Source organism: Hippocampus guttulatus, chromosome 14 (assembly GCF_054856545.1).
Source record: "Hippocampus guttulatus isolate MCC_2025c chromosome 14, RoL_Hgut_1.0, whole genome shotgun sequence".
Lineage (NCBI taxonomy): Eukaryota > Metazoa > Chordata > Actinopteri > Syngnathiformes > Syngnathidae > Hippocampus > Hippocampus guttulatus.
The window spans coordinates 9933528-9958123 of NC_141274.1; the positions used below are offsets into that span (position 1 = coordinate 9933528).

General features: G+C 44.0%; 3 protein-coding genes and 1 long non-coding RNA gene across 5 annotated transcripts; 1 reads left to right on the forward strand and 3 right to left on the reverse strand.

The window, feature by feature from the left end:
- Positions 1–195: 195 nt before the first annotated feature.
- tox4a (TOX high mobility group box family member 4 a) lies at positions 196–5927 on the forward strand. Its single transcript, XM_086129650.1, has 9 exons — positions 196–791; positions 873–932; positions 1364–1663; positions 2248–2493; positions 2840–3151; positions 3483–3563; positions 3636–4382; positions 4743–4885; positions 4997–5927. Exons 1-9 carry the CDS (start codon positions 687–689, stop codon positions 5052–5054), a joined length of 2052 nt encoding a protein of 683 aa, XP_085985776.1. The 5' UTR covers positions 196–686; the 3' UTR covers positions 5055–5927.
- Positions 5928–5987: 60 nt separating this feature from the next.
- LOC147194932 (uncharacterized) lies at positions 5988–10160 on the reverse strand. Of its 2 annotated transcripts, none has more exons than XM_086129652.1 (4): positions 9813–10160; positions 9486–9574; positions 8595–8670; positions 5988–7905 (listed from the first exon to the last, which is right to left on the reverse strand). In XM_086129652.1, the coding sequence occupies exons 1-4, from the start codon at positions 10060–10062 to the stop codon at positions 6992–6994; spliced, it is 1329 nt and encodes a 442-aa protein (XP_085985778.1). In that variant the 5' UTR covers positions 10063–10160; the 3' UTR covers positions 5988–6991. The 2 variants fall into 2 exon arrangements, with proteins under 2 accessions (XP_085985778.1, XP_085985777.1); XM_086129651.1 differs by having other exon boundaries at positions 8595–8673.
- Positions 10161–12591: 2431 nt separating this feature from the next.
- Positions 12592–17588, reverse strand: LOC147194933 (uncharacterized). Its single transcript, XR_015102852.1, has 5 exons — positions 17528–17588; positions 17082–17184; positions 16819–16970; positions 13061–13201; positions 12592–12898 (listed from the first exon to the last, which is right to left on the reverse strand). It is a non-coding gene; the product is annotated as an uncharacterized LOC147194933 (long non-coding RNA).
- A 1338-nt stretch (positions 17589–18926) lies between these two features.
- Positions 18927–24042, reverse strand: casq1a (calsequestrin 1a). Its single transcript, XM_086129031.1, has 11 exons — positions 23681–24042; positions 21588–21681; positions 21341–21441; positions 21080–21191; positions 20912–20985; positions 20555–20685; positions 20424–20469; positions 20257–20311; positions 20066–20166; positions 19797–19871; positions 18927–19694 (listed from the first exon to the last, which is right to left on the reverse strand). The coding sequence occupies exons 1-11, from the start codon at positions 23915–23917 to the stop codon at positions 19428–19430; spliced, it is 1293 nt and encodes a 430-aa protein (XP_085985157.1). The 5' UTR covers positions 23918–24042; the 3' UTR covers positions 18927–19427.
- Positions 24043–24596: the final 554 nt, after the last annotated feature.

Below are 24596 nucleotides of genomic sequence, written 5' to 3' on the forward strand. Positions count from 1 at the left end.
CTGCTGGAGTGCTGTGTTTCCTTGATGACGCAAAATATAGCGAAGACCCACCATTGGTTTAATACCGCCTACTCCGGCCAAAGCGCGTAATAGGACGTTGTTTTGACGTGAAATAAACGTCAGATAAATTAGGTTTTTGTGCTGTTGATCGTTCAGGAAACGAAACGGGCACGACATCTTAAAACATAGCTATGTTGTATTGGACTCTTGGTGGGGTGCGGGGTGACATTCAGGAATATACTTTAGTTTTTTCAACGAATTACGTTTTATTATGCCGGTTCAATTCTTTCTGGCGCAGGTGCTCCGTGTTGGTCTAATGAGGACTTTGGGTTTTCTATTTTCCGACGGTCCCTGAACTGCCCGTTCTCTGTTGTAACGTCGTACTGTCCTGATGAATGGCTTTTCAGTTTGATCAAAGCTTTTCCGCTCACGAGACGTTATTTTGACGTGAACTCAAAATCGCTGTAACATCGAATGATACTTATGGCTGGATGATGTCAGCCTAACGCCACAAACGTTTCCAGGTGTTAATATAATAGCACACGGTTATGTTAGTTGGCTAGTTAGCTAGCTACCTAGCCAGATAGCTACTAGCATTTTCGTAATTGTTTGGTTATCCATGGTTTAATTTGATCTATATGTATACAAATATTTTTTAGACAAAAAATTAAAAGTACCTTTGCAAAATGGACCTTAATTTTTATTCTGGACTCCCTGACGGTTGTGCTCAAAATGTTGATTCTGAGTTTTTGGGCAACCAAACATATGGTGGATACACCGAAGGAAATAAGGTAACCCAAACACATTTTTTTGCTAAAACAAGTAAGTGGGAAAAACGAAATTTGTCATTTAATGCCAACCATGTGTTTCAGTTTTCAGAGGGCAGCGATAGTTATCTAGGTGGTGGCGCTCATCACTTTTTGTCCGCTGAGGTAACTGAATTCAAATATTTCACTCATTCCGCCTTTGAATGATACAAGATAATATAGCGCTATGGAAAGCCGTTTAAGCATTCGATGCCCCTAATAACCATATTAAGGTCCATGGACCTAGTCGGCTCATTGGCCTCACTAGCAGGACAAATAGACGATCGGCAAAACTACAACTGGGCGTTTTAATTCTATTTGAGCCTGAAATGTCATTTCGTTGGGCCTAATAGTGCTACTAGTGCCAATGGATACGAGGCCAAAAGTGAGACTAGCAGTGGACAAAAACATTACTATTGAGACACAGTCATTCTACTAGTTACGAGTGAAGCCTGGATCTAAAGCTTGATATCAAGGGCATCAACTAAAGCTCAAACTGCTTTCCAAAATGGGCACAATTGCTGACCACCAAAAACTGTTTTCTTCCCACCTAACAGCAGACTTTCCACACCCCCAGCCTCGGAGATGAGGTTTTTGAGATTCCCCCTATCTCACTCGACCCAGATACGTCCCTAGGTATTGCTGAAGCAGTGTCTCACTTTGAGATGTCAGATGGGTCAGGTGGCACCGTGGGACCTTCGGGTTCTCGTAACCTGGTTAACAACTTGGTGGTGCAAGCTAATGATCCGTCTTTTGCATCCGCCTTTGTGAATAACGGCTCCCAAGGCCTGGAGCATCTCAACATGGGGGCCATGGCTCAGGCAAATGGAGGAGCCCTTCTCAGTTCCTCATCATTGGTATGTACTCCACCTCCTAAAAATGCTATTTCCTCACATGGCTATTTACTTGAGATGCGGATTGTACCCGTTGTCTATTGGGCGGTGGTGGACTATGCGTTATGGTACCTGGCCTTTTAATGGAATGTTAACCAACTGACTTTGACTCTTAATGCCGCCTACTGTCACGTCACGGTTATAGACACCATCAATACTAAATGCAATATTTCAGCATGCATCTGTCCCACGAATATTGTCTGGGGCAGTTTGGAACCAACATTTCTCTAATAAATAACATGGCAAGAATCTAAATAAAACACATGAGACACACCAAAAATGTGGATCACTACAGATGTGTTTTGCTCACATAAATGTGAAGTATGGCCCCTGGGTTTTTTTCTCGGCAGGCTGGCTTCCTTCTGCATTCCCCAAAACAATGCGTGTCAGAATCAGAATAATCTTTACTGGCCAAGTACGTTATAAACACACAATGAATTTGTGAGGTTAATTACAGACTCAGAAGAGTCTGTAGGTGTACTGTGAGTGAGTATTGCTTTGCCTAACTCTGCGCTTTTCTACTTTGTTTTCATATAATCAATCCTCAGGAGCTGGGTAACAGCGGCGGCTCCCATTTTGGCAGCTCATCCCCAATGACTATCGATGTTCAACTCGCCGATATCGCTCATGGGCTATTAGGAAGCGGTCAGCTGTCTACCATTAACCAGACGGAGTTGGCGCTGGGTCTCGGAGGAGATTGCATGGGACCTCCCGCTGCGACCTCGGAACTGCCGCTATCGGCGACACCTTCCCCAGGTGGCTCCTTACAAGATGAGGACATGGATGACTTTAAGGTGAAAGGTGTTTTACACGCAGACATTGCCGCCAATTCACACCTTTTACGTTTTCGCTGAACATTGAGGAAAGCCCTCATTTGAGTCATTTCAAGAATTCAAGGATACCTTGAGATACGAGTTTAATTTGTTCCATGGCCCAGATCATCTTTCCCCATTGAAACGAATTGTATCACTTTCCTTTAAAAAAAAAAAATTAGTTGCTTACGTGTCTGAGTTTTAACTGTATGTTGACAGGCGACCCGCATATTTGTATTCTGTGACTCTTTCAATATCACCTTGATGTTCCATGCTTTCCCACCTGCCCTGCAACTAAATGACACTCTCTAATGTGTCTTTGTCACAGCGGAGTGTGCTGGTCGACTCCCCCATGTCTCTGTCCTCAACCTCAGTCCTCTCCCATCCAGCTGTCCAGTCCTCTGTCTCCCTCACAACTTCCAAAAGGGCCTCGGGGACACCACCCCCATCAGCGACGGCTACCAAAATGGTCCGACCGAAGAAAGATCCCAATGAGCCGCAAAAGCCAGTTTCTGCGTATGCTCTTTTTTTCCGAGACACCCAGGCGGCCATCAAAGGCCAGAATCCAAATGCTTCTTTTGGAGAGGTGTCAAAAATTGTGGCTTCCATGTGGGACAGCCTGGCCGAGGAGCAGAAACAGGTGCGCGCATGCTTGCATGAGATGGGGGCGGGGGGGCTGGAGAAGGCTGAACTGCCTCCACCCCCACAGATCACATTTATGATTTCAATCTGTTAAGTCATCATGACTCTTTTAGCAAACATAACAAACAACGTTTTAGAGGGAAAAAAAATCCAAGTTTGCCTTCAACTGTGCAGCCAAATTTCAAGTAACATTTTCACATTCTTATCAGTTGTCCCTGAGTCTGGATGAGGTAGACTGTGATGATATAACAAAAGAACACAAAAACTAATTGTACTAATGAAGGCCAATTGTATGGATGGACCTAACTCATTTACTACGTTTCTTTTAGGTGTATAAGAAAAAGACCGATGCTGCCAAAAAGGAGTATTTAAAAGCTCTGGCAGCTTATCGAGCCAGTCAACTCTCACAGGTAAGATTGATTCAGCAGTCGTAGAATTCCCAGATTTTTTTGCTCATTTTTCCGTCTCCTCTCACGCCTCAGTCCGCCTGCGAGGTGGTTGCGGCCGCACCTTCGCCACCTCCGCCTGATGTCAGCCAAGCTCCTGCAGCTGCCCCGCCTGTTAGTCATCAGATTGTCCGTCCGGCAAATAATGTCGAAGAAAACACCATCACCAACATCTGTGCCTCCAACATCATTCTGGATATCCCAGAGAGGGCAACTCGTTCCCGCACGGGTGCAACCAAAACAGCGGCGGCCCCAGCAGCCACTGTAGCCGCCCCAGCAGCAGCAGCCCCCGCCGCTGCAGTCCCACCGCCCCAGACCATCACCAAGATCCTAATCCCCAAACACATGCTTCAGACAGGGGGGCAGTTTGTCACCCTGCTGCCCGGCGGCATCCACACCTTGCAGCCCACCTTCGTGGTGTCCAGCTCCCCTCGCCAGCCGCCACCCCTGCAGCAGATGCAGAACGCGCCCCCACCGCCGCCACTCCAACAAATGGCGCCGGCGCCGCCGCGCTTACTCCAGGCCAAGCCTCGGGAGGGAGGAAGCGTGACGGGACTCCCCGTGTCCATCACAGCCGCCCCGCCGCCTCCGCTTCAGATCAAAATAGTTCCCGCCTCTTTGCAGAGAAAAGACACGCAGCCCATTATCATCACCACCGCGGCTGCGGCGGCACCGACGGTTTCGGCATCCACGCTTGCGGCAGGAGTGCAGGTGGTGAATTCTGCTGGGTCAGCCGGTCAGCATGACGACGAGGTCGTCTCGGAGGTGCTGCCTTCAGAAGAGGTGCGTCTTCCTTTTGCTGTGGGCATTGCCTTGATTGAGATGTTGGTTAATTGCAAAGTCTGGAGACGAAAAGTCACCCTTAACCGTGGTACCGCCAACCTGTTGTGCCTCAGTTATCGCGGTGATAGACGCAATTGTTGGCTCTGCATCCCCACAGAAGCGTCACATGGTTTCTTGTTTGACAAATCTGAGTCAGTATGGTACACCATCAAAAATGATCCGTTTTAGCTACCCGACTCCCCCCCCCCCCCCCCTTGTAACTTGACTTGATGCCGCTTCATCGCTGACAAACGCTGCTGCGCACGTGACGGCCGTTCCAACCGCCACACGCGGGTAATGCTTTGCCATCCCATATTTCAGGATGAGATGGAGGTGAACGAGCCATGCGATGGTTCGGCTGTGCCGTGTGTGTGCGTGAGGTCCGGCTGCACAAACCCAGCAGTCGAGAGCGAGGATTGGGACAAAGAATATTGCAGTAACGAGTGCGTGGCCTCTCACTGCAGGTGAGTTTGCGATTCACCAACACAATGGCCACAAAACGAGTGCACTGTAGTTGCGAGCATATAATACATACGACACTAAAAAATATACTTTTTTTTTTTTCTTTTGTCCAGTGATATTTTCAAAGCATGGTGCTCCATCAGAAACCAGACCATGGGAACGGTGAAATAAATGGCAACCCTGCAAGATTATCAACTATTGTTGTACTGCGACTCGAACTTTGTTACTGTTAAAGCCTGGCATTTTTTTCGGTCTTCTCTATACTCGTAAATAGGAATACGGCCTTTAGTCAGGCAGCGGGATTTCTTGGAAGCATCCAATGTTGTTCACTCTAAGTTTTTGTGTTACTTTAATAATGTCTTGAAAAGCAATTGTGAAGTCTCGCTCTCAAGATGCCAAACATTTTGCTATCAGAAGAAAGTTACTCGTGGTTTACTCGGCAGTGTCATTTGGTTGCTCTCTTACTGACAATGTGAATGGTTGGCTGTTTGTGTCCGTGCCCTGCGATTGATTGACTGGCGGTCATTCACAGGGCGTTGTCCGCCTTTTGCCTGAAGTCAGCCGCGATAGGCTGGAAGCGGTATCGAAGATGGATGGAGTTTATTGAAGAAATTACCCCTGTCTTTTTTTTTAGGTCTGTTCTGTCCGTAAGGCAACAGACAGTGTAATTGTGTAGCTGGAAATGCCTCCCTCTGAATAAGGAAGTTTCGATGTGCTCTTACTACAGTCAGACATTCGGTGCCAATTATTGCCAGCTGTACATTTTTACAATCAAGGAGCTGCCACAATATAAATACACATGGAAACCATGTTTTGAACAAGGACATTTGCTTCAAAGTTTGATAAATGTGACAAGTACGGGCCGTCGTTTGGACTTCATATGGCCACATAAGAGCAGGATGTTCGAAAATGGCTCAAAGTGTAGCCGGTTGGCCACATTGAAAAAGGGAGCTTTGAAAGCAGACGTGTTCTTTTCATGCTGCTTTTACAGGTCCACGTAGTCAAATGTACAGGAAACCTGAAAATAAAGAATCTTCAACTCATCATTGTTGGCGTATAATTATGGGTGCACCTGCACAGACGGAAACAATGGATTAAAAAAAATTTTAATCTCAAATCTTCTGCCACTTCCATACAGATTCCAGAAGATATGAAATATAAAAATACAAAGTCAGTAGTTCCTTAACGCTAAACTCTCCAGTATGGAAAGACAATTCATTCATTCTGTAATCGTGACATAACAAACAAAAAGTAGAAAGTACAACGAATAGCATTTCAAGTATCACAAAGACAGGCTTTAACGTGTTATAAAGACAGAGTTAAAAATTAGGGTCCTTTAAACTACAAAAACAAATTTAAAAAAAAAATCAGATACCGCAAAGAACATGTGCCCTACTTTTGATTTCTAGTCCAAGAGCTGCAAAAGAGGAAAATCCAAAAATGTTCGTGATTGTCACTGCATCGCATCAGAAAACATCTCTGACTGCAACAACACAATTGTTCACTACAGTGTTTCTAATGGATCAATACATGGCGAAGATCAATTATTTGGTCAGTAACAAGCCGTGAAGTCAAAAGGTCCACATTTGTTTTCCTTACCCGTAAATGCAAATTCGGAATCAGCCGAAACGTTTGTTGGACACGTCATCCACAACCTCGTCATCTCCTTGTACTGGTTGTAGAACCTGAGAGAACTTTAGCCAGTCGCAGAACTAAACAGTAGTACAAGCTCAATAAAAAGGAAGAGAACATCAGTGTTTTTCTGAAAAAAATAAAAATAAACATCCAAAAGAAAACCCTGCAACATTTTCATGGAACCTTCACTGGGTTTGAGGTAGCGAACGTTACGCTCGTTCTTGAAAAGCCCTTTTCACACAGAGTTCTGTCAAATTGTCACGTCGGAGAGGAAACACCACTCGCCCCAACGCCGCTGCGTTCAACGTCACATCGCAGTCTCGGAGCCTTACTCTTCCTTATCCACGTCAGGAATGCAGGATTACTATTTCAAAAGTGACAACTTTCCCTTGGAATTTATAGAAAACAAACGTGACAGCCTCGTTGACATTCGGGCAAAGCGCGGCGCGAAAGGGGTCGCGCGCGAGTCTCGGCTACAAGCCGGCAATGGTCCGGAATGACGGCGTGAAGAATCCACACGGGTTGAGTTTGTGTCTGTCCAGATTCCCCAGAATCCGGAACATCTTTCCACACTGGCCGCATTGGTACGGCTTCTCTCCGGTGTGAAATCTCAGGTGCGTTTTCAGATTGACTCGCAGGCGGAAGCTTTTGTCACAGTGCGTGCATTTGTGCGGCCTCTCGCCCGTGTGGAATCTCTCGTGGCGGCGGAGGCTCTTCCTGAGCGCAAATGTCTTGGAACACTTGGAGCACGAGTAAGGCTTTTCGCCCGTGTGGAAGCGCTCGTGGCGCCGCAGATGCTTGCGCCGCTTGAACGTTTTGCCGCAAGTGCCGCAGGCGTAGCCGTCGCGGGAGTGGCCGACGGCTTTCTGCAGCCGCCATACGCCTTTTTCGCAGGCCGTGAAGCAGCACAGGCGGCGGCCCGTGTGCACGCCCTGATGGCGCCGCAAATCTTTCGGCACGGGCCGCTTCTTTTTACCGCCGCCGCTCTTCTGAATTTTCGCTCGCAACTCCGCTGCAGACAGCACGTTGACGAGTTGAACCACACACGCGCTCCTCAGCTTTCGATCCCGCGAGGCGAGTTTCAGCTTCATCTGGAGGAGGTTTTTGGTCTCCTTTGGCGCGGGCACATGTTCCCAAAGGCCAACCGGCGCCGGAGTCAGGGCCCCTTCGCTGAGGCGCAGGCTGTCAGCCGTGCCCTTGGCTGCGCTGGCGCGAGCTTGATGGGGCTCCGCCTTAACGGGCGTCTCGGAGCTGTCGGGCCGAGGCGCGGGAAACTCGGGCTTCGGGCTTAGCGGACGCACAAACGAGACTTCATCGCTCGGGTGGGGTTGCGCCGCAGGAGGCTGCTTCTTAGCTGGTGGGCTTCGCCTCGCCTCGCATCTTTGAGCTGCAAAAACAAAAGTGGATGGTTTCGATCATACCAACTTCACATTTAAACGTACAAAAAGGTAACTGGCTGTTCGAGATTTTCTCAGACAGTTAAAGAAATGACTCGGCACACAGGAAAATTGTCTTCAATATCGGCGGGAGCGGATCTCTGAGAGCGAACGACGGTTTAGTTGCTCCGCGATCACACTCTCAAGCTCCCCTACCGCCAATTCAGACTTTTATCGTAACGTACTAGGAAAACACTTCCCCCCGATATTTGCATACCGCACGCCTGGTCCGGCCCCTCGGTAGTGATTGGTTACCTGTTTTTAAACATTGAACCACCAGTACGTTGGCGCCTTTTCTGTCTCGAATTAACATGTTGCAGACTTTGCGGATGGCCAATGTCGTCTGGGCGCGACGGGTGTTCTCAACTCGTCTTTTGTTGTTCAACCGCTGTTCCCGAATTATTCATTCATTCCCCTTTTGTGACAGAGTTTCGCCCTCTCCCCCGTGATCGCCCACCTGCATTGACGTGCTAATTGTGGACTTCAACAGCCCTCCGGCCAGCGCCTTTGTGCACAGGCATTTGGGGGTGCTGGATAGGCACCCAAACGTTTAGATGTGCCCAGATTAAATGAAACTTTAAACACGATACAATTTTGCTCATAGATTCCTCTAACACGAGTGTACTTGTACTCCACTTACCATCCAAAGTAGCGTCTGTCTGCGGCCCACAATCTGTTTCAAGGATGCTGAACTCTGCCTCATTCAAAGCTTCTGCCTGCTTCACGAAACGAAAAACAAAACAATGATCGACTGATAGTTTGCAGTCCAAAGTTTAAAAAAACAAAAACGTTGCCAAGATCTTCATTAAAGTCAAGCCTCTCCTTTCTAATGAGCACTTTGAAACAGAAATTCATGCCTTTGTCACTTCCCGGCTGGATTACTGTAATGCACTTTACTTTGGAGTCAGCCAATCCTCCATGAAGCGTCTCCAGTTGGGCCAGAATGCTGCTGCTCGCCTCGTGACTGCTACTTGTAAGAGGGAGCACATAACTCCTACTCTGGCATCCCTTCACTGGCTCCCTATACATTTTAGAGTTCTTTTTAAGATCCTATTATTTGTTTTCAAATCTTTAAACGGCCTCGCCCCAACTTACCTCTTTGAGCTCTTCCGCCCTTACTCACCTGCCCGGTGCCTCAGGTCTGCGGACCAAACATCATTAGAGATACCAAGGACTAAACGGAGGCTAAGAGGGGACCGAGCCTTTTCCGTTGCCAGTCCCTCTCTTTGGACTGACGTCCCACTGAACGTTCGGCAAGCCCCCTCGCTGCCCATCTTTAAAACTCGTCTCAAAACTCATTTGGATTCTTTGGCTTTTGACTCAGCATGACTCAAGACTTTTTCTTAGTTTTGATGTTTTTGTACTTTATACTCTCTTCGTTCTTAATTTATTGTTGGAAATATATTTGCTCCACGTACAGCACTTTGTATACAGCGGTGGTTGTTTTAAAGTGCTCAAGAAATATAGCTGAGTTGGGTTCATTAACAACAGCTCAAAACTTTGCCTCCCAATCCACGGCCCATGTCTTCACCTCGACTCGTGCTATATCTCCAGCAAAAAGAACGCGGAGACAACCTTGCGCCTCCTGCTCCTTTCCGGACTCTCGGCAACAATCGCCATCTGCAAAAGGCAACAAAGGGTCAGATTCCTTTGTAACGAGTAGCTCTGCGTTAAGTGCAGACAAAAACAAACCTATTCGTATTAATAGTCATTTCGACGGTGCATGCAAGTGCCTACGGCTGTTTTTAGCCACCATGGGGCCACGGAACGGCGACATTGGCCCCAAAAGTGTCGCTCGCTGCAGAATAACTAACCGCCGACTAAAAATCTTAGAGACGCATTTCAGTGAGCAACATACAGGCCAGCGTGAGCGGTGAGTTAATGTCGTCGTCCACTTGCACCCCGATGCTGCGCGTTCTCTCTGCAGACGACAAACTATCCGGGGACTCGCTCCCCTTGCCGCCGTCGGCGCGGCCCACTTCCACCGAAGCAGCCGAAGCTCTGTAACTGCTCTCGAACAGTTTGGTCAACTCCACCGTGGCCGCTTTCACGAGGGCACCCAGCACAGACTCCACTTGCGCGTGGATGTTTACGGCCTCCACCGACATTTTAAGCCGCGTTTTCACGTCAATGTCTGCGTAGGAAAGTTAAAACGACAATTATTCGCGAAAATCAAAATATCAACAATCACATGGCTTGCATCAAGAGCGAGTGTAACTGCTAGTGATGTGTCGGTCGCGAACGAGCCGGTACAAAGAGCCGGCTCTTTGAAGTGAACGATGAGAGCCGGAACCCTCCTTCGAGAGAGCCGGCTCTGTCATTTTCCTTCTCTCTCTCTCTCTCTCTCTCTCTCTCTCACTCACTCTCACTCTCTCTCTCTGTCGCTCTCTTTTTCACGTGTCTGAAGCGAGGTTTGGCAGTGGCTCAGCTGCCGTGCTCAGAGACGTAGAGCAGAAGAGAAAGGGGAGGGGCGAGGGGCTTCGGTAGGTACAGCACGGAGTGCAGGCTGAGCACATACCCCGTCGCGTCTGCGGCAGCCACAGACCGACTGTACATACCTGTCAACTTGTACATTTTGCCCGTATTTTTTTGGTTTTTTTAATCATTTCAAATCATGTACATTACATCTAAAAACGCCGCGTTTTTAGACGAAAAAAACGACCATGTATTGTAAGGGCTTTTTAGCCGAAAAAAACGACCATGTATAGTAAGGCGTTTTTAGCCGAAAAAAACGACCATGTATATATAGTAAGCCGTTTTTAGCCAAAAAAACCGACCATGTATAGTAAGGCATTTTTAGATGGAAAAAAACGACCATGTATAGTAAGCCGTTTTTAGCCGAAAGAAACGACCGTGTATCGTAAGGCGTTTTTAGCCGAAAAAAACGACCATGTATTATAAGGCGTTTTTAGACATAAAAAAACGACCATGTATAGTAAGGCGTTTTTAGCCGAAAAAAACGACCATGTATAGTAAGGCGTTTTTAGATGGAAAAAACGACCATGTATAGTAAGGCGTTTTTAGCCGAAAAAAACGACCATGTATACTAAGGCGTTTTAGACGGAAAAAACGACCATGTATAGTAAGCCGTTTTTAGCCGAAAAAAACGACCATGTATAGTAAGGCATTTTTAGGCCGAAAAAAACGACATAGTATAGTAAGGCGATTTTAGGCCGAAAAAAACGACATAGTATAGTAAGGCGTTTTTTGCCCGAAAAAAACGACATCGTATAGTAAGGCGTTTTTTGCCCGAAAAAAACGACATCGTATAGTAAGCCGTTTTTAGCCCAAAAAAAACGACATAGTATAGTAAGCCGTTTTTAGCCCGAAAAAAACGACATAGTATATATAGTAAGGCGTTTTTAGCCCAAAAAAAACGACATAGTATAGTAAGGCGTTTTTAGGCCGAAAGAAACGACATAGTATATATAGTAAGGCATTTTTAAGCCGAAAAAAACGATATAGTATAGTAAGGTGCTTTTAAGCCGAAAAAAAGGACATAGTATAGTAAGGCGTTTTTAGGCCGAAAAAAACGACATAGTATAAGGCGTTTTTAGGCCGAAAAAACGACATAGTATTGTAAGGCGTTTTTAAGCCGAAAAAAACGACATAGTATAGTAAGGCGTTTTTAGGCTGAAAAAAACGACATAGTATAGTAAGGCGTTTTTAGGCCGAAAAATACGACATAGTATAGTAAGGCCTTTTTAAGCCGGAAAAAAACGACATAGTATAGTAAGGCGTTTTTAGCTTAAAAACGCCTTACTATACATGGTCGTTTTTTTTCGTCTAAAAATGCCTTACTATACATGGTCGTTTTTTGGGCTAAAAATGCCTTACTATACATGGTCGTTTTTTTCATCTAAAAACGCCTTACTATACATGGTCGTTTTTTCGTCTAAAAACGCCTTACTACATGGTCGTTTTTTTTGTCTAAAAACGCCTTATAATACATGATCGTTTTTTTCGGCTAAAAACGCCTTACTATAATAATAATAATAATAGATTTTATTTATAAGCGCCTTTCAAGACACCCAAGGACACTTTACAATAACAAAAAACACAAAACAATACGGGTTGAGCAGCGGCAGCCAAAACGCGCCAGCGTTCACTCAACCCGAAAGTCAGAAAGAAAACATGGTCGTTTTTTTTTTGTCTAAAAACGCCTTACTATACATGGTCGTTTTTTTCATCTAAAAATGCCTTACTATACATGGTCGTTTTTTTCATCTAAAAATGCCTTACTATACATGGTCGTTTTTTTCATCTAAAAATGCCTTACTATACATGGTCGTTTTTTTCGTCGAAAAACGCCTTACTATACATGGTCGGTTTTTTTGTCTAAAAACGCCTTATAATACATGGTCGTTTTTTCGGCTAAAAACGCCTTACTATACATGGTCGTTTTTTTCGGCTAAAAACGGCTTACTATACATGGTCGTTTTTTTCCATCTAAAAATGCCTTACTATACATGGTCGGTTGTTTTGGCTAAAATCGGCTTACTATACATGGTCGTTTTTTTCGGCTAAAAACGCCTTACTATTCATCAGGGTTGTATAACATACGGCCGGAACCGGCCCGCAATGAGGTTTGATCAGGTCCGTAGGATAATTTAAAAGTGAAAAAAATGCACTAAAGACACGGAATGAATATTTTTAATAGGGTGCAATTTGTGGAATATCCGCTAGGGGAGACACTGTTTTAAACAGAGGAAAAGACAACATTGTTTTGATCAGAGAAGAAGACTGTCACTGAGACCGACCCAACACAACAAGCCTCATTTCATTTTTCAGAGTTGAAAGAAGATTGTTCTTGGGTCCTCCGTGCCACAAGAGGGAGCCACGTGCTCACCGCCAGAGTCCACCTACGAGCACACACCTGCAGGCAACACTTTTTGCTCTTGTTCCTGTTATTCGCAAGGTGCTGAAGTCAAACTTTGGGCCAGCCTGAAAAGTAGGAGACATTTACACTCGTTCAATGCACCATCGTGACTACTTTTTTGACTGAGTAAACATGATCGGCTTCCTGCTCTCGAAAGACCCAACAGTCTATCTCCCTGGTAAGTTTCATGCCCAACACATCTTTGTCTGCACAAGAAATTGACTTACGTGTAACTCACGGATGCCTTTCCTCTCAGGTCAACACACCTGTCCCACGTTCTTTTCAAGAGCTGACCACTTCCCCAACCAGCAACAAGCAGACTGCCATCCAACTTGCAACTTTTTCCTCTGCTTTTGTGATTGTCTGCTCTGCAAAAGAAATAAAGCTTGATTACAAAAAAAACACTTCAACTCAACTTCTTTAAACACATCACCACAATACAACTTAAAAAAATGCCTTACTATACATGGTCGGGTTTTTTCGGCTAAAAACGCCTTACTATACATGGTCGTTTTTTTCGTCTAAAAACGCCTTACTATACATGGTCGTTTTTTTCGTCGAAAAATGCCTTACTATACATGGTCGTTTTTTTCGTCTAAAAACGCCTTACTATACATGGTCGTTTTTTCGTCTAAAAACGCCTTACTACATGGTCATTTTTTTTGTCTAAAAGCGCCTTATAATACATGATCGTTTTTTTCGGCTAAAAACGCCTTACGATACATGGTCGTTTTTTTTCGGCTAAAAATGCCTTACTATAATAATAATAATAATAGATTTTATTTATAAGCGCCTTTCAAGACACCCAAGGACACTTTACAATAACAAAAAACACAAAACAATACGGGTTGAGCAGCGGCAGCCAAAACGCGCCAGCTTTCACTCAACCCGAAAGTCAGAAAGAAAACATGGTCGTTTTCTTTTTTGTCTAAAAACGCCTTATACATGGTCTTTTTTTTCGGCTAAAAACGCCTTACTATACATGGTCGTTTTTTTCATCTAAAAACGCCATACTATACATGGTCGTTTTTTTCATCTAAAAACGCCTTCCTATACATGGTCGTTTTTTTCGTCTAAAAACGCCTTCCTATACATGGTCGTTTTTTTCGTCTAAAAACGCCTTACTATACATGGTCGTTTTTTTCGTCTAAAAACGCCTTACTGTACATGGTCGTTTTTTGGGCTAAAAACACCTTACTATACATGGTCGGGGTTTTTTGGGCTAAAAACGCCTTACTATACATGGTCGGTTTTTTTCGGCTAAAAACGTCTTACTATACATGGTCGTTTTTTTCGTCGAAAAACGCCTTACAATACATGGTCGTTTTTTTGGCTAAAAACGCCTTACTATACATGGTCGGGGGTTTTTGGGCTAAAAACACCTTACTATACATGGTCGTTTTTTTCCGGCTAAAAACGCCTTACTATACATGGTCGTTTTTTTTCGTCTAAAAACGCCTTACTATACATGGTCGTTTTTTTCGGCTAAAAACGCCTTACTATACATGGTCGTTTTTTTTGTCTAAAAACGCCTTATAATACATGGTCGTTTTGTTGTCTAAAAATGCCTTACTATACATGGTCTTTTTTTTCGTCTAAAAACGCCTTACTATATATATATATGGTCATTTTTTTCGCCTAAAAATGCCTTACTATACATGGTCGATTTTTTGGGCTAAAAACGCCTTACTATACATGGTCGTTTTTTTTGTCTAAAAACGCCTTACAATACAAGGTCGTTTTTTTTGTCTAAAAACGCCTTACTATACATGGTCGTTTTTTTTGTCTAAAAACGCCTTACTATACATGGTCGTTTCTTTTCGTCTAAAAACGCCTTACTATACATGGTCGTTTCTTTTCGGCTAAAAACGCCTTCTATACATGGTCGTTTTTTTTCGTCTAAAAACGCCTTACTATATATATATGGTCGTTTTTTTCGCCTAAAAATGCCTTACTATACATGGTCGATTTTTTGGGCTAAAAACGCCTTACTATACATGGTCGTTTTTTTTGTCTAAAAACGCCTTACTATACATGGTCGTTTTTTTTCGGCTAAAAACGCCTTCTTTACATGGTCGTTTTTTTCGTCTAAAAACGCCTTACTATATATATATGGTCGTTTTTTTCGCCTAAAAATGCCTTACTATACATGGTCGATTTTTTCGTCTAAAAACGCCTTACTATACACGGTCGTTTTTTTCGGCTAAAAATGCCTTACTATACATGGTCGTTTTTTGTCTAAAAATGCCTTACTATACATGGTCGTTTTTTTCGTCTAAAAACGCCTTACTATATATATATGGTCGTTTTTTTCGGCTACAAATGCCTTACTATACATGGTCGATTTTTTGGGCTAAAAACGCCTTACTATACATGGTCGTTTTTTCGGCTAAAAATGCCTTACTATACATGGTTGTTTTTTTCGTCTAAAAATGCCTTACTATACATGGTTGTTTTTTTCGTCTAAAAACGCCTTACAATACATGGTCGTTTTTTTGGCTAAAAACGCCTTACTATATACATTGTCGTTTTTATCGGCTAAAAACGCCTCACTATACATGGTCGTTTTTTTCGGCTAAAAACGCCTTACTGTACATGGTCGTTTTTTTTGTCTAAAAACGCCTTACAATACAAGGTTGTTTTTTTTGTCTAAAAACGCCTTACTATACATGGTCGTTTTTTTTGTCTAAAAACGCCTTACTATACATGGTCGTTTTTTTTCGGCTAAAAACGCCTTCTATACATGGTCGTTTTTTTTGTCTAAAAACGCTTTACAATACATGGTCTTTTTTTGGCTAAAAACGCCTTACTATACATGGTCGTTTTTTTTTGTCTAAAAATGCCTTACTATACATGGTCTAATAGTAAAAAAAAAAAAATTAAATTATTTTCTGTTTCTTTCTAAAAAAAAATTTCCAAAAGTTTTTTGTCCTGGAGTTTTTTTTCCAGGCAGATAACTCCAGGAAAGTGGGTGTGGCCTGGCTGGAAAGATGGCTAATGATTCGCTGATAGCTGTGAAAGTGGGTGGAGCATGACGATAACATGCTGTGATTGGTGGAAAGGGGGAGTGGTTCCGCAAAGTATGTGTTCTCTGATTGGTGGGCCCTTTGGGGTGTGGTTATGCAGATTTGGAGCAACCTGATTGGCCAGAACTTGGAAAGTGGGCATGGTTATGCAAATTGAGGTTAGGGTGTGTTTTGGGGCGGGCATTGCAGCACTTTTTCAAAGTCCCACTTGAGTCTTGAGCTCAGACTTGTACTTGGGTCACATCAGACAGTCACTGTTCCCCGTCGGTTTCACATGACCCAAAAGCTCGATTCCTGGAGTTCCGAGTCATGTGGAGACCAACGGGAACAGTGAAAAGACTGTCTGATGTGACTGAAGCGCAAGTCTGAGCTCAAGACGTCAGGCTCTGAAAAGGCTTCGAGTGAGTTGAGGATGGATTGAGTCATGAAAGGAAAAGACTCAGATTCAAATTGAACAATTTATTGGACAGAAAAGCGAACATGACAATGTGAAAGCATTTGACCAGTCAATCTTTGTGTGGGCCAGTTCAAGTTGCACGCACACAAACACTGACGACAGGCCTGAAATGGGAGCATGTGGTTGACCAGCTCATGCGTGATGTCACTGACATCTCATGACACACCAAGGGGGACATGAGCACGTCCGACTTCTCTCACTGAGACAAAAACTAACTGCCATGTACTCCACAACAACATGATCACACTTTTCTGGTCAAGTTTTTAAATGACATTGAAGTGGGCCAAGTTAGTCATATGTATGTATACTGTATATTATATAGATATATATGCATACATAGACACATTTTTAAGCTAACTTGGTCCACTTCAAGGCTTAAAAACATATTCCAGAAGTGCTTGATGATGCTCGGGTTGGCTATGTGGAGTTGGCACTGTTGTGCGGTACACGAAGCAGAAGTTTAAGTTGAGTGTGAGACAGACAGGCGGGCGGGCGCACTCACCTCCACCTTGTGGTGCAACGTGATATCAGACATCAACTCTTCAAGCACACCACACAGCTCAGTAGTCAAGCACGTCCAAATGCAGGTTGGCGTCCCTTCCGCATGTCCTCCAGGTATGTCAACTGCGCCTTTGGCCCAGTAATCTGACTAATCTGGTCAGGCAGAAAAACAAAACAAAAGTGGAAAGTCACACGCTGTAGTCCATAAAAAAAAGTTGTTTCTTTTTAATTTGAGCCATTATTCGAAAAGTGGCAGACTTTTACTTTCAACTCGTCCATTTCCAAACGTGCCTGCACTCGCAATGCATCTGTTTGAGCGATCCACTCGCGGCTCTCTCCCCAGACCTAAAGTGCAATGAGCAACCTCCTTTCGAAAAACAAATGAACAAAGTCACGGGTGCATTTGTGGGAATAGTTTTGAAACAAATCTGCCCCCCCCCCCCCCCCTGATGTGAAGCCATCACACTTCCACTGCTGATAGCAGCTTTGGTGTGGAAAACATACAGAATACTATTCAAGTCAAACGCTGTTCGCGATTGTTTTTTGATTGACAGCTGAGCTCGCTGCCCCCTTTGCTGACGTTTTTTTTACGTTGAGTCACAACAACAAAATTAAAGGAGCAACGTGTCGTAATAACTCTCCCCAATTGTCTACATCTATACACTCAGAGATAAAGTGCCAAGTCCGTTTAAAATGTTAAAATTACTCACTGAGAACAGGGCTTGTGGACAGCGGAAAAACTTGCTCATTGAACCGGATGTGGTACCGTTCTTGTGCTTATACTTATTCTTCTTCTTGGTGAATTGGATGTCTTTAGTTCATATCGCCCCCTACTGTCCGGGAAACCACAAAGGCGCTTGGCAAGCAATCTGAATTTAATTTACAGTATTAGCCAAGCGTGCAAAAACACAAAACACTAAATTAGGGCATATCTTGAAGAACCACAGATTCCAAGGGCAGCTGATCCACTGAGCTGGTGGAAATACCGAGCTTTCGTCTACCCCCGTTTGATCAAAGTAATGGAGAGTAGATTGTGCATTGTAGCAACATCTGTCCCGTCAGAGAGGGTGTTCTCAAAGACTGGACAAATTGAAGTGTTCCAAGCAAGTATTTTGTTGCTTGTTTATTTTTTGGAGCCTTTTTATTGTTCAATCAAGTAAAAAGCCATTTCTTTGCTTGATAATTGTTGCTATTTTCAGTCGGTAGGGTGCAATATTGTTCACCAAGTCATTTATCAAAATGTATGCTAAATTTGTCATAAATATTTAAAAGAAACGCTAAAGTTAAAAGAGCCGTTTGAGATCCAAAAAGAGCCGGCTCTTTTCACTGAGCCGATCCAAATGAACCGGATCACCGAAAAGAGCCGAAAATCCCATCACTAGTGACCGCAGCACGCGCATGTGCACCAAGGTGAACGCAAATCAAAGGGGGTGGGACGCAATTTACCACAGGAAATGACGTACGAATATCAATCGATTCAACAACGTAAAATCTTAGAATTTTCTTGCACGGAAGCCTACGTGAAAGTTGTAACCTTTTCCTCCAAGACTCCAACATGATGAATGTGAGTGTGAATGAGGTGTGTTGGAAAAGTATTGTGAATCATGTCACAAAAAGATATAGTACTTCAAAAATAAATTTTTGGGTTAAACTATTTTCCTAATTCTCCCCCCCCAAACTGTTTTTTTTTTTAGATTAATTTTGACTCATTAAAAAAAATTATTAACCCCCTACTTCTTCTTCCCAGGCCTACCTTTACAATGGGCTTACCTGGGTGGGATCGATTCCCACTCGGTGACGGTGTGGATAGGGTGTGAATAGTTGGTTTTCTCTCTATATGCCCTGCGACTGACTGGCGACCAGTTCAGGGTGTAGTCTGCCTTCCGCCCCAAGTCAGCTGAGATATCGGCTCCAGTAACTCCCCGCGACCCTGATCTCAGGATAAGCGGTGTTGAAAATGGCTGGATGAATGTCTCCAATGTTGCAAGTTGTCACACTGGATTCTAGAATCACATTCATGTTTTTGGTGGGTTATTTCATTTGTGTGAAACCAAGCTGCAGTGTCATGTACCAATCAATTGTGAAATGAAGTGTACAAACACAAAGTCGTTGGTGTTTCTGTCCAAATCTGTCATTTATTTAAGACTTCACAGTTCAGTAATTTCTCTTGTTACAAAAATAAAATATGGCTGCTGTTTTACTTCATTGTCATAGAAAACATCTGTCGATGTACAGTGTTACAATGATTTAGCAGAGTAGGCTGATGATACTTTATACGCAGCCATCGTTAAAAAGCTGCTAGCACCTTCGGATTTGACTTGGCGTTTTCACCCCGAGGAAAACAAGAAAAAGAGTCAACATGTTTTAAATACCTTTCAGTACAATACGGCGCACCTTACAGCACCGAGTCGAACACCACCAACCTTCATCATATAAAAGTACTAGCAGTCCCGTTCAAAGGTTAGAATTGTGCAGGGCAATAGACTGGGGAGCAATATTGGAATTTAGTAAAGATGACGAAGATATGAGATGAAAACAAATGATGTACTTGCTGTTCATATTTGCACTTCAAACTGCATTGGTCAGATTTAGATCTTTTTGTTGGATTTATTAATAACCATCTTCGTCGTCGTCGTCATCATCATTGTCGTCGTCATCATCGTCATCATCATCATCATCATCATCATTGTCGTCGTCATCATCACCAACGTCGTCATCATCATCATCATCGTCGTCATCATCATCATCATCATCGTCATCATCATTGTCAGGATCAATCTTTCCGGATAGAACGTCCTCAATCCAGTCCTCCAGTTCGTCCACAGATGGCATGTCATCATCATCGCCATCGCCCATGTCCATCCACACGCTGTCAGCCTGGTGCGGAGCAACATGTCAATAGGAGACACACCCCTTCCCCATCATAACTTGCGGGCGTCCGCAGAGACAAAAGAGACACTTGATCAAGGGGCGACTTACATCATCAGCTTCCACGACACCGATCTGTGGGGTGGACAGGTCGATTCCAAAAATCTTCTCCCAGTGAGGTACAAGCTACAAAGAAGGAAGGGAATGTGGCATTTACTTTCAAAATCACTTTGGTTATTCAGGATCCTTAGCCCAGATGACTTGGAGGAAAAGGAGGACCGAGCTGGTCGGAAGTCGGCGGCAGGGTGATTGTGAGCAGCACATTGAGTCTCCACCATTGAACTTATTAGTCAATGTTGAGGTTAGTCTACTAATCGTACCAGTGGGAAGTCATCAGGATCAATCCAGACAATACTGAGGTGAGGATGTTCTGTGTTGTCCTCCGCTACTTCCTTCAGGATCTCCAAGAACTCAAAGCCATCTGAAGGGGTGAAGCAGCGCAAAAATGAAGACAATGTAGCATTGTTCTACTTGTCTTTTGAGTTGATTTGTTCAGGTGATGTTCCCTTACCTGGATCAGACTCCTCGGCAAAAGCGACGATGTGTTCGCCATCAACAGGGTCATCCTTTGGAAAGAATGCAGGCATATTGCACATTAAAAAAAAAACAACAACTCTCAAGTCCATTTCCAAACACTGATTGAATAGTGAACACAAAAATGGCTCTTGTTGCTCTTACCCAGATTTCATACATGTTGTGGGGCTGCAACTTCCTGAGAGTTGGCCTTCAGAAGCACAAAAAAGAAAATGCACATTTTTAATTGTTTAAAAAAATTGAAATGATGCATTTCTCGTAGAAACTGGACACACCTGTCATTGTCTTCAATGAACTTTACCAGCTCTTCCTCAGTGTAGGGTTTTCCCGGGATAACAACTGGATTGTTCATGAAGGGTTCATAGAAGTCCACCTCATTAAGCTTGAGGTCCAAAGCCTTGGCAATCTGTTGCCGATTGTGAAAAAAAAAATTAGATACAGGCACACAATTTTATCCCACAATACCCCCCCCCCCCCAAAAAAAAAAGCAAATCTAAGCTCTTCCTATTAACTCATTCACTCCCAAAGACGTTTTTAAACGTCTTTTCAGACTTGGTCCAGAATTGGCTGGTAGTGAATGAGTTAATACAATAATAATAGAATAACATTGAATGTTGAATAACATTCAATACCTTAGCATTGAATGTTGCATAGAAGTTGATGTGAGGGTGGAACTCTTCGGCAGCATCGGCAAAAGCCCCAAAATCTGAAATTTAACATGCAACCACCAAAGTCTCTTCGTGTCTTGGCAAATGTGTGCGGCGCAACGACGCATTTATTGTTTCAGCACAGATTCTTACGTTCTGACTTGTGACTCTTAAAGTAGCCCACCAATTTGATGTCCTCTTCGATGTTTTCAAAGCCCTTCAGTTCGCGACTGTTGTCAATGATTTCCACGGGATCCTCGAGGAGCTGTGAAGGAAATGCGAAGGCGCGGAGGGGAGAGAAAAGAGGCAACCGGCGTAAGAGACTGTCCTCAAAGAAAGAAAGAGTACACACTAAGTGACTACCCCCCCTTAGAAATCAGCAGATATTAACTGGGAGATTATATCCTCACGAACATCAAAGATGAACTCCACAAGAGTGTCTGCCGCAAGCTCGCCATCATACTCGATGACCTCGTCATCTGTGAAGATGAAGATGCTGTCCGACTCTTCAAGGCCTGCGAGGGCAGAACCAAAACAGAAGGTTAAGGCGTGGCCCCGTGGAACCACCGCTACTTGATTGATTGATTGATTGATTGTCAAGGAATCAGGTCGTTTCCATATAACACTGATGTTTTTAGCATATACGGGATGAAGCATTTACCCAGTTTCTTCGCTAAAGCCTTGTCAATCTTCGCATCAATGAGACCAACTCCGATGTCCTCATCATCAAACTCCTCTAGGACCTGGGCTGCAAGCTGGAAAAACAAACCAAACTCAAATTGGAATCCTCAGTACAATTTATGCTTAACAGAGCCACATAAGTAGAAATATAAATCGAGAATTTTTTTTTTGGGGGGGGGCTTCTTTTTGAGTGGTTTCTCCACTGGTTGTTTCATGACCATAAAAGCCTTGTTTAGCCGTGCCGCTACTCAGGCACTTTCTAAATCTGTCTGAAACTTGAACCTTTTGACTGACAGTTACGTTAACCAATGGGATTGTCACATTCAACCAGGAAGTGGCTCGAGGCGCTGTTCCAGTTTGTTTGGAGCGTGCGCACAGCCAATACAAAAAAAAACAGGAAAAACAAATGAACTTCGCAACGCCGATGGTTTTATAAGGATCCGTTTGTACTTGATGTGATTGCGATGCTTGAGAACTATTTTTCTTTTTTTATAATCCAAAGCATGAAAAGCTTTCATACTTAATGTATAAATCGGGAATCAAACTAGGTGTTCCTTTTTAGAAAAGGTATGATAAGTGCTTGAATTGTTGAGCTTGTGAGATTTCCATCCCATGGTACACAAACTCACAGAGGGACGACTTTCCTGAGACCAAAGGCCGTAATATTGACATTTTAAACCCCACAGAGCATCCGATGCCTAGAATTTTGCACCTTTGCCATAACTTGTTACTAATAATAACATCTTGATGGTTAAAAGTAAATATATATCTAGATGAATACTTCGAAACACAAACCTTTGGAGTACACAACCGACCACAAAAGCAGTTGGGGATAAATATATCCAAAGAGCCACAGCAGCTCTGGGGACTATTTTGGTGAGCTGGCAGTGATGCTCAGTGCACCGAGATCCGCTGACAAATCCAGTATTGCAAGTGTCAATCATAGCACAGAGCTGAGCAGGCACAAGCGGAGCCAGAGGCTCTGGCGCTGGCTTGCTTGTCAGCAGGAAGTGAGATGCTCAACCTTTGCGCTTTTAGCTCTTTTTTATTTGCAAGGATCTACTTTCATTGGAATATATGTCTGTCTGTCTGTCTATCGATACGCACACACACAGTATACAGTATATACATTACTTAAAGGTACACTATATATCGTCTGCCGCATCATTGGCTCAGTCATTTTTCAATTCTGGGGGGGAAAACAAGAAAAAACACAATTTTGTGTTCACACATTAGTATTTTTTAAACTTGATATTCTAACAACAACTTCAAGTAAGCGAAAGGAAAAAGACCCGGTAACAAATAGCGAGGTCCGTTCTAAAAATTGTGTTTTCTTCTTGTTTCTCTCTCCCCAAATATTGAAAAATGCAATGCAATTATGCTAAGTGGCTGACGAGATAGTTGATTCATCGAGAATATGGATGCAAACACGTATTGACTGATAGTTGATGTGCATAAGTCACATCATGCTCTCACGTCAAGTTGGACCAAAAGCATTTCATAAGAGGGCTCAAACTACATCCATGCAGTATTTGTATGTGTTACATCACCACCGTTTAGGATCCAAAAGCACCGTGACATTTAAAGGCACTTCAAAGTCAACAAATTGTTTCAAAAATAAACTACAAATCCTATTTGATAGGTGCGGACCGCATGCTGAGACTTTAAGCGGAGTGACGATTTCGTGCTGGGCTCTTCGGAATGTGTCGAAACATCTGAGTCTGCTGTTGACAGACCGCCCACGGAATGGCACAAAGACTGACGGGGCGGCATCGGCGCGTGCACATTTGTTATTCGACATACACAAGTCCTCAGCTTCAGGTGGACCACATTGTCAAAGCGCCGCTGGCACCGACCAGCATTTCTCAGAAACAATTTCCCACCTTGTACAATAACGTGGTCCAAGTCCCCGCCTTCATTTCCACACACCTTGATTGGTTTATATTGATTCCAGCAATATCGGAGTGAACATTGTCTTGTATTGACGTCACGATTGAAGATACGAGTCCTACGTTCAATTCTAAACGCTGTCCCATGCGCATCACTCTGCCAATCATTTCCAACTCAACTTACCTCAAGGGACAACTCCTCGATTTCAAACTGTTTCTGGGCGACGCGGCTGGATGCGGGATGGTCATGGTAGTACACCACCATAACATCATACTTCTTCATCACAGACTTGTAGTTCTTGAGGTGGAGGTCGTGGACTCTGTCCTTGCCGTCGTACTCGGGGAAATCCAAGCTGTCTTTACCCAGCGAGAGGCCCGCAAAGGACAGCAAAACTGCCACAAACACCCAGGTCCACTTCATGGCTCCTCTCTGGAGTGGATGAAACGTAGTTGCAGTTTCAGAATGTACAGACACACAAAAAAAAAACCCAAAAAACTTTGGTGTAAGTATGAGCAACCCTTTCCAATCCGCGTCACCCAGAAGAGAGCAAGACCAACTCCTACATCCACCTTAATAAAAAAAAACCATGGGCCGCTGGTATTGGGGCGCAGGGGGTATCGGGGGGGCGGGGGGGCTGATCTAAGTTGGTGTTAGTGTGTGTCTATGTGGGGTAAGAGGAGGCGTGGGCCTGCGTGGTTGCTGGCGGGGACGGCTTTGTGCGTGCGCGCATACGTTTCCTACACGTCAAATTTGGTTGAGAGGGCAAATGAAGGCTGGCACGAGGTGTGGAGGCAAATGGTGCCACTCATGCACGTGTGGAAATGAAATAAATTCAGGGATGCGGCACTGTTTTTCCCATATTAAGTGAAGTTGTAAGGATTTGATCCCAGCTAAAAATAATGGATGAGCTACGGGGAATGACATATCGGGAGGCGCTGCTGGTGTCTTATTTGCTGGAGTTGGCACCTGCAATAAAGACCAGAATGTTGCACGAGGTCACCCCGGGACACCGATGTGAGCAGCGAAGACGAGCGCTTGTGGCACCTGCTAATAAGCCATTCGAATAACATCGTACAATCCCGCAAAGAGATTTTCACTT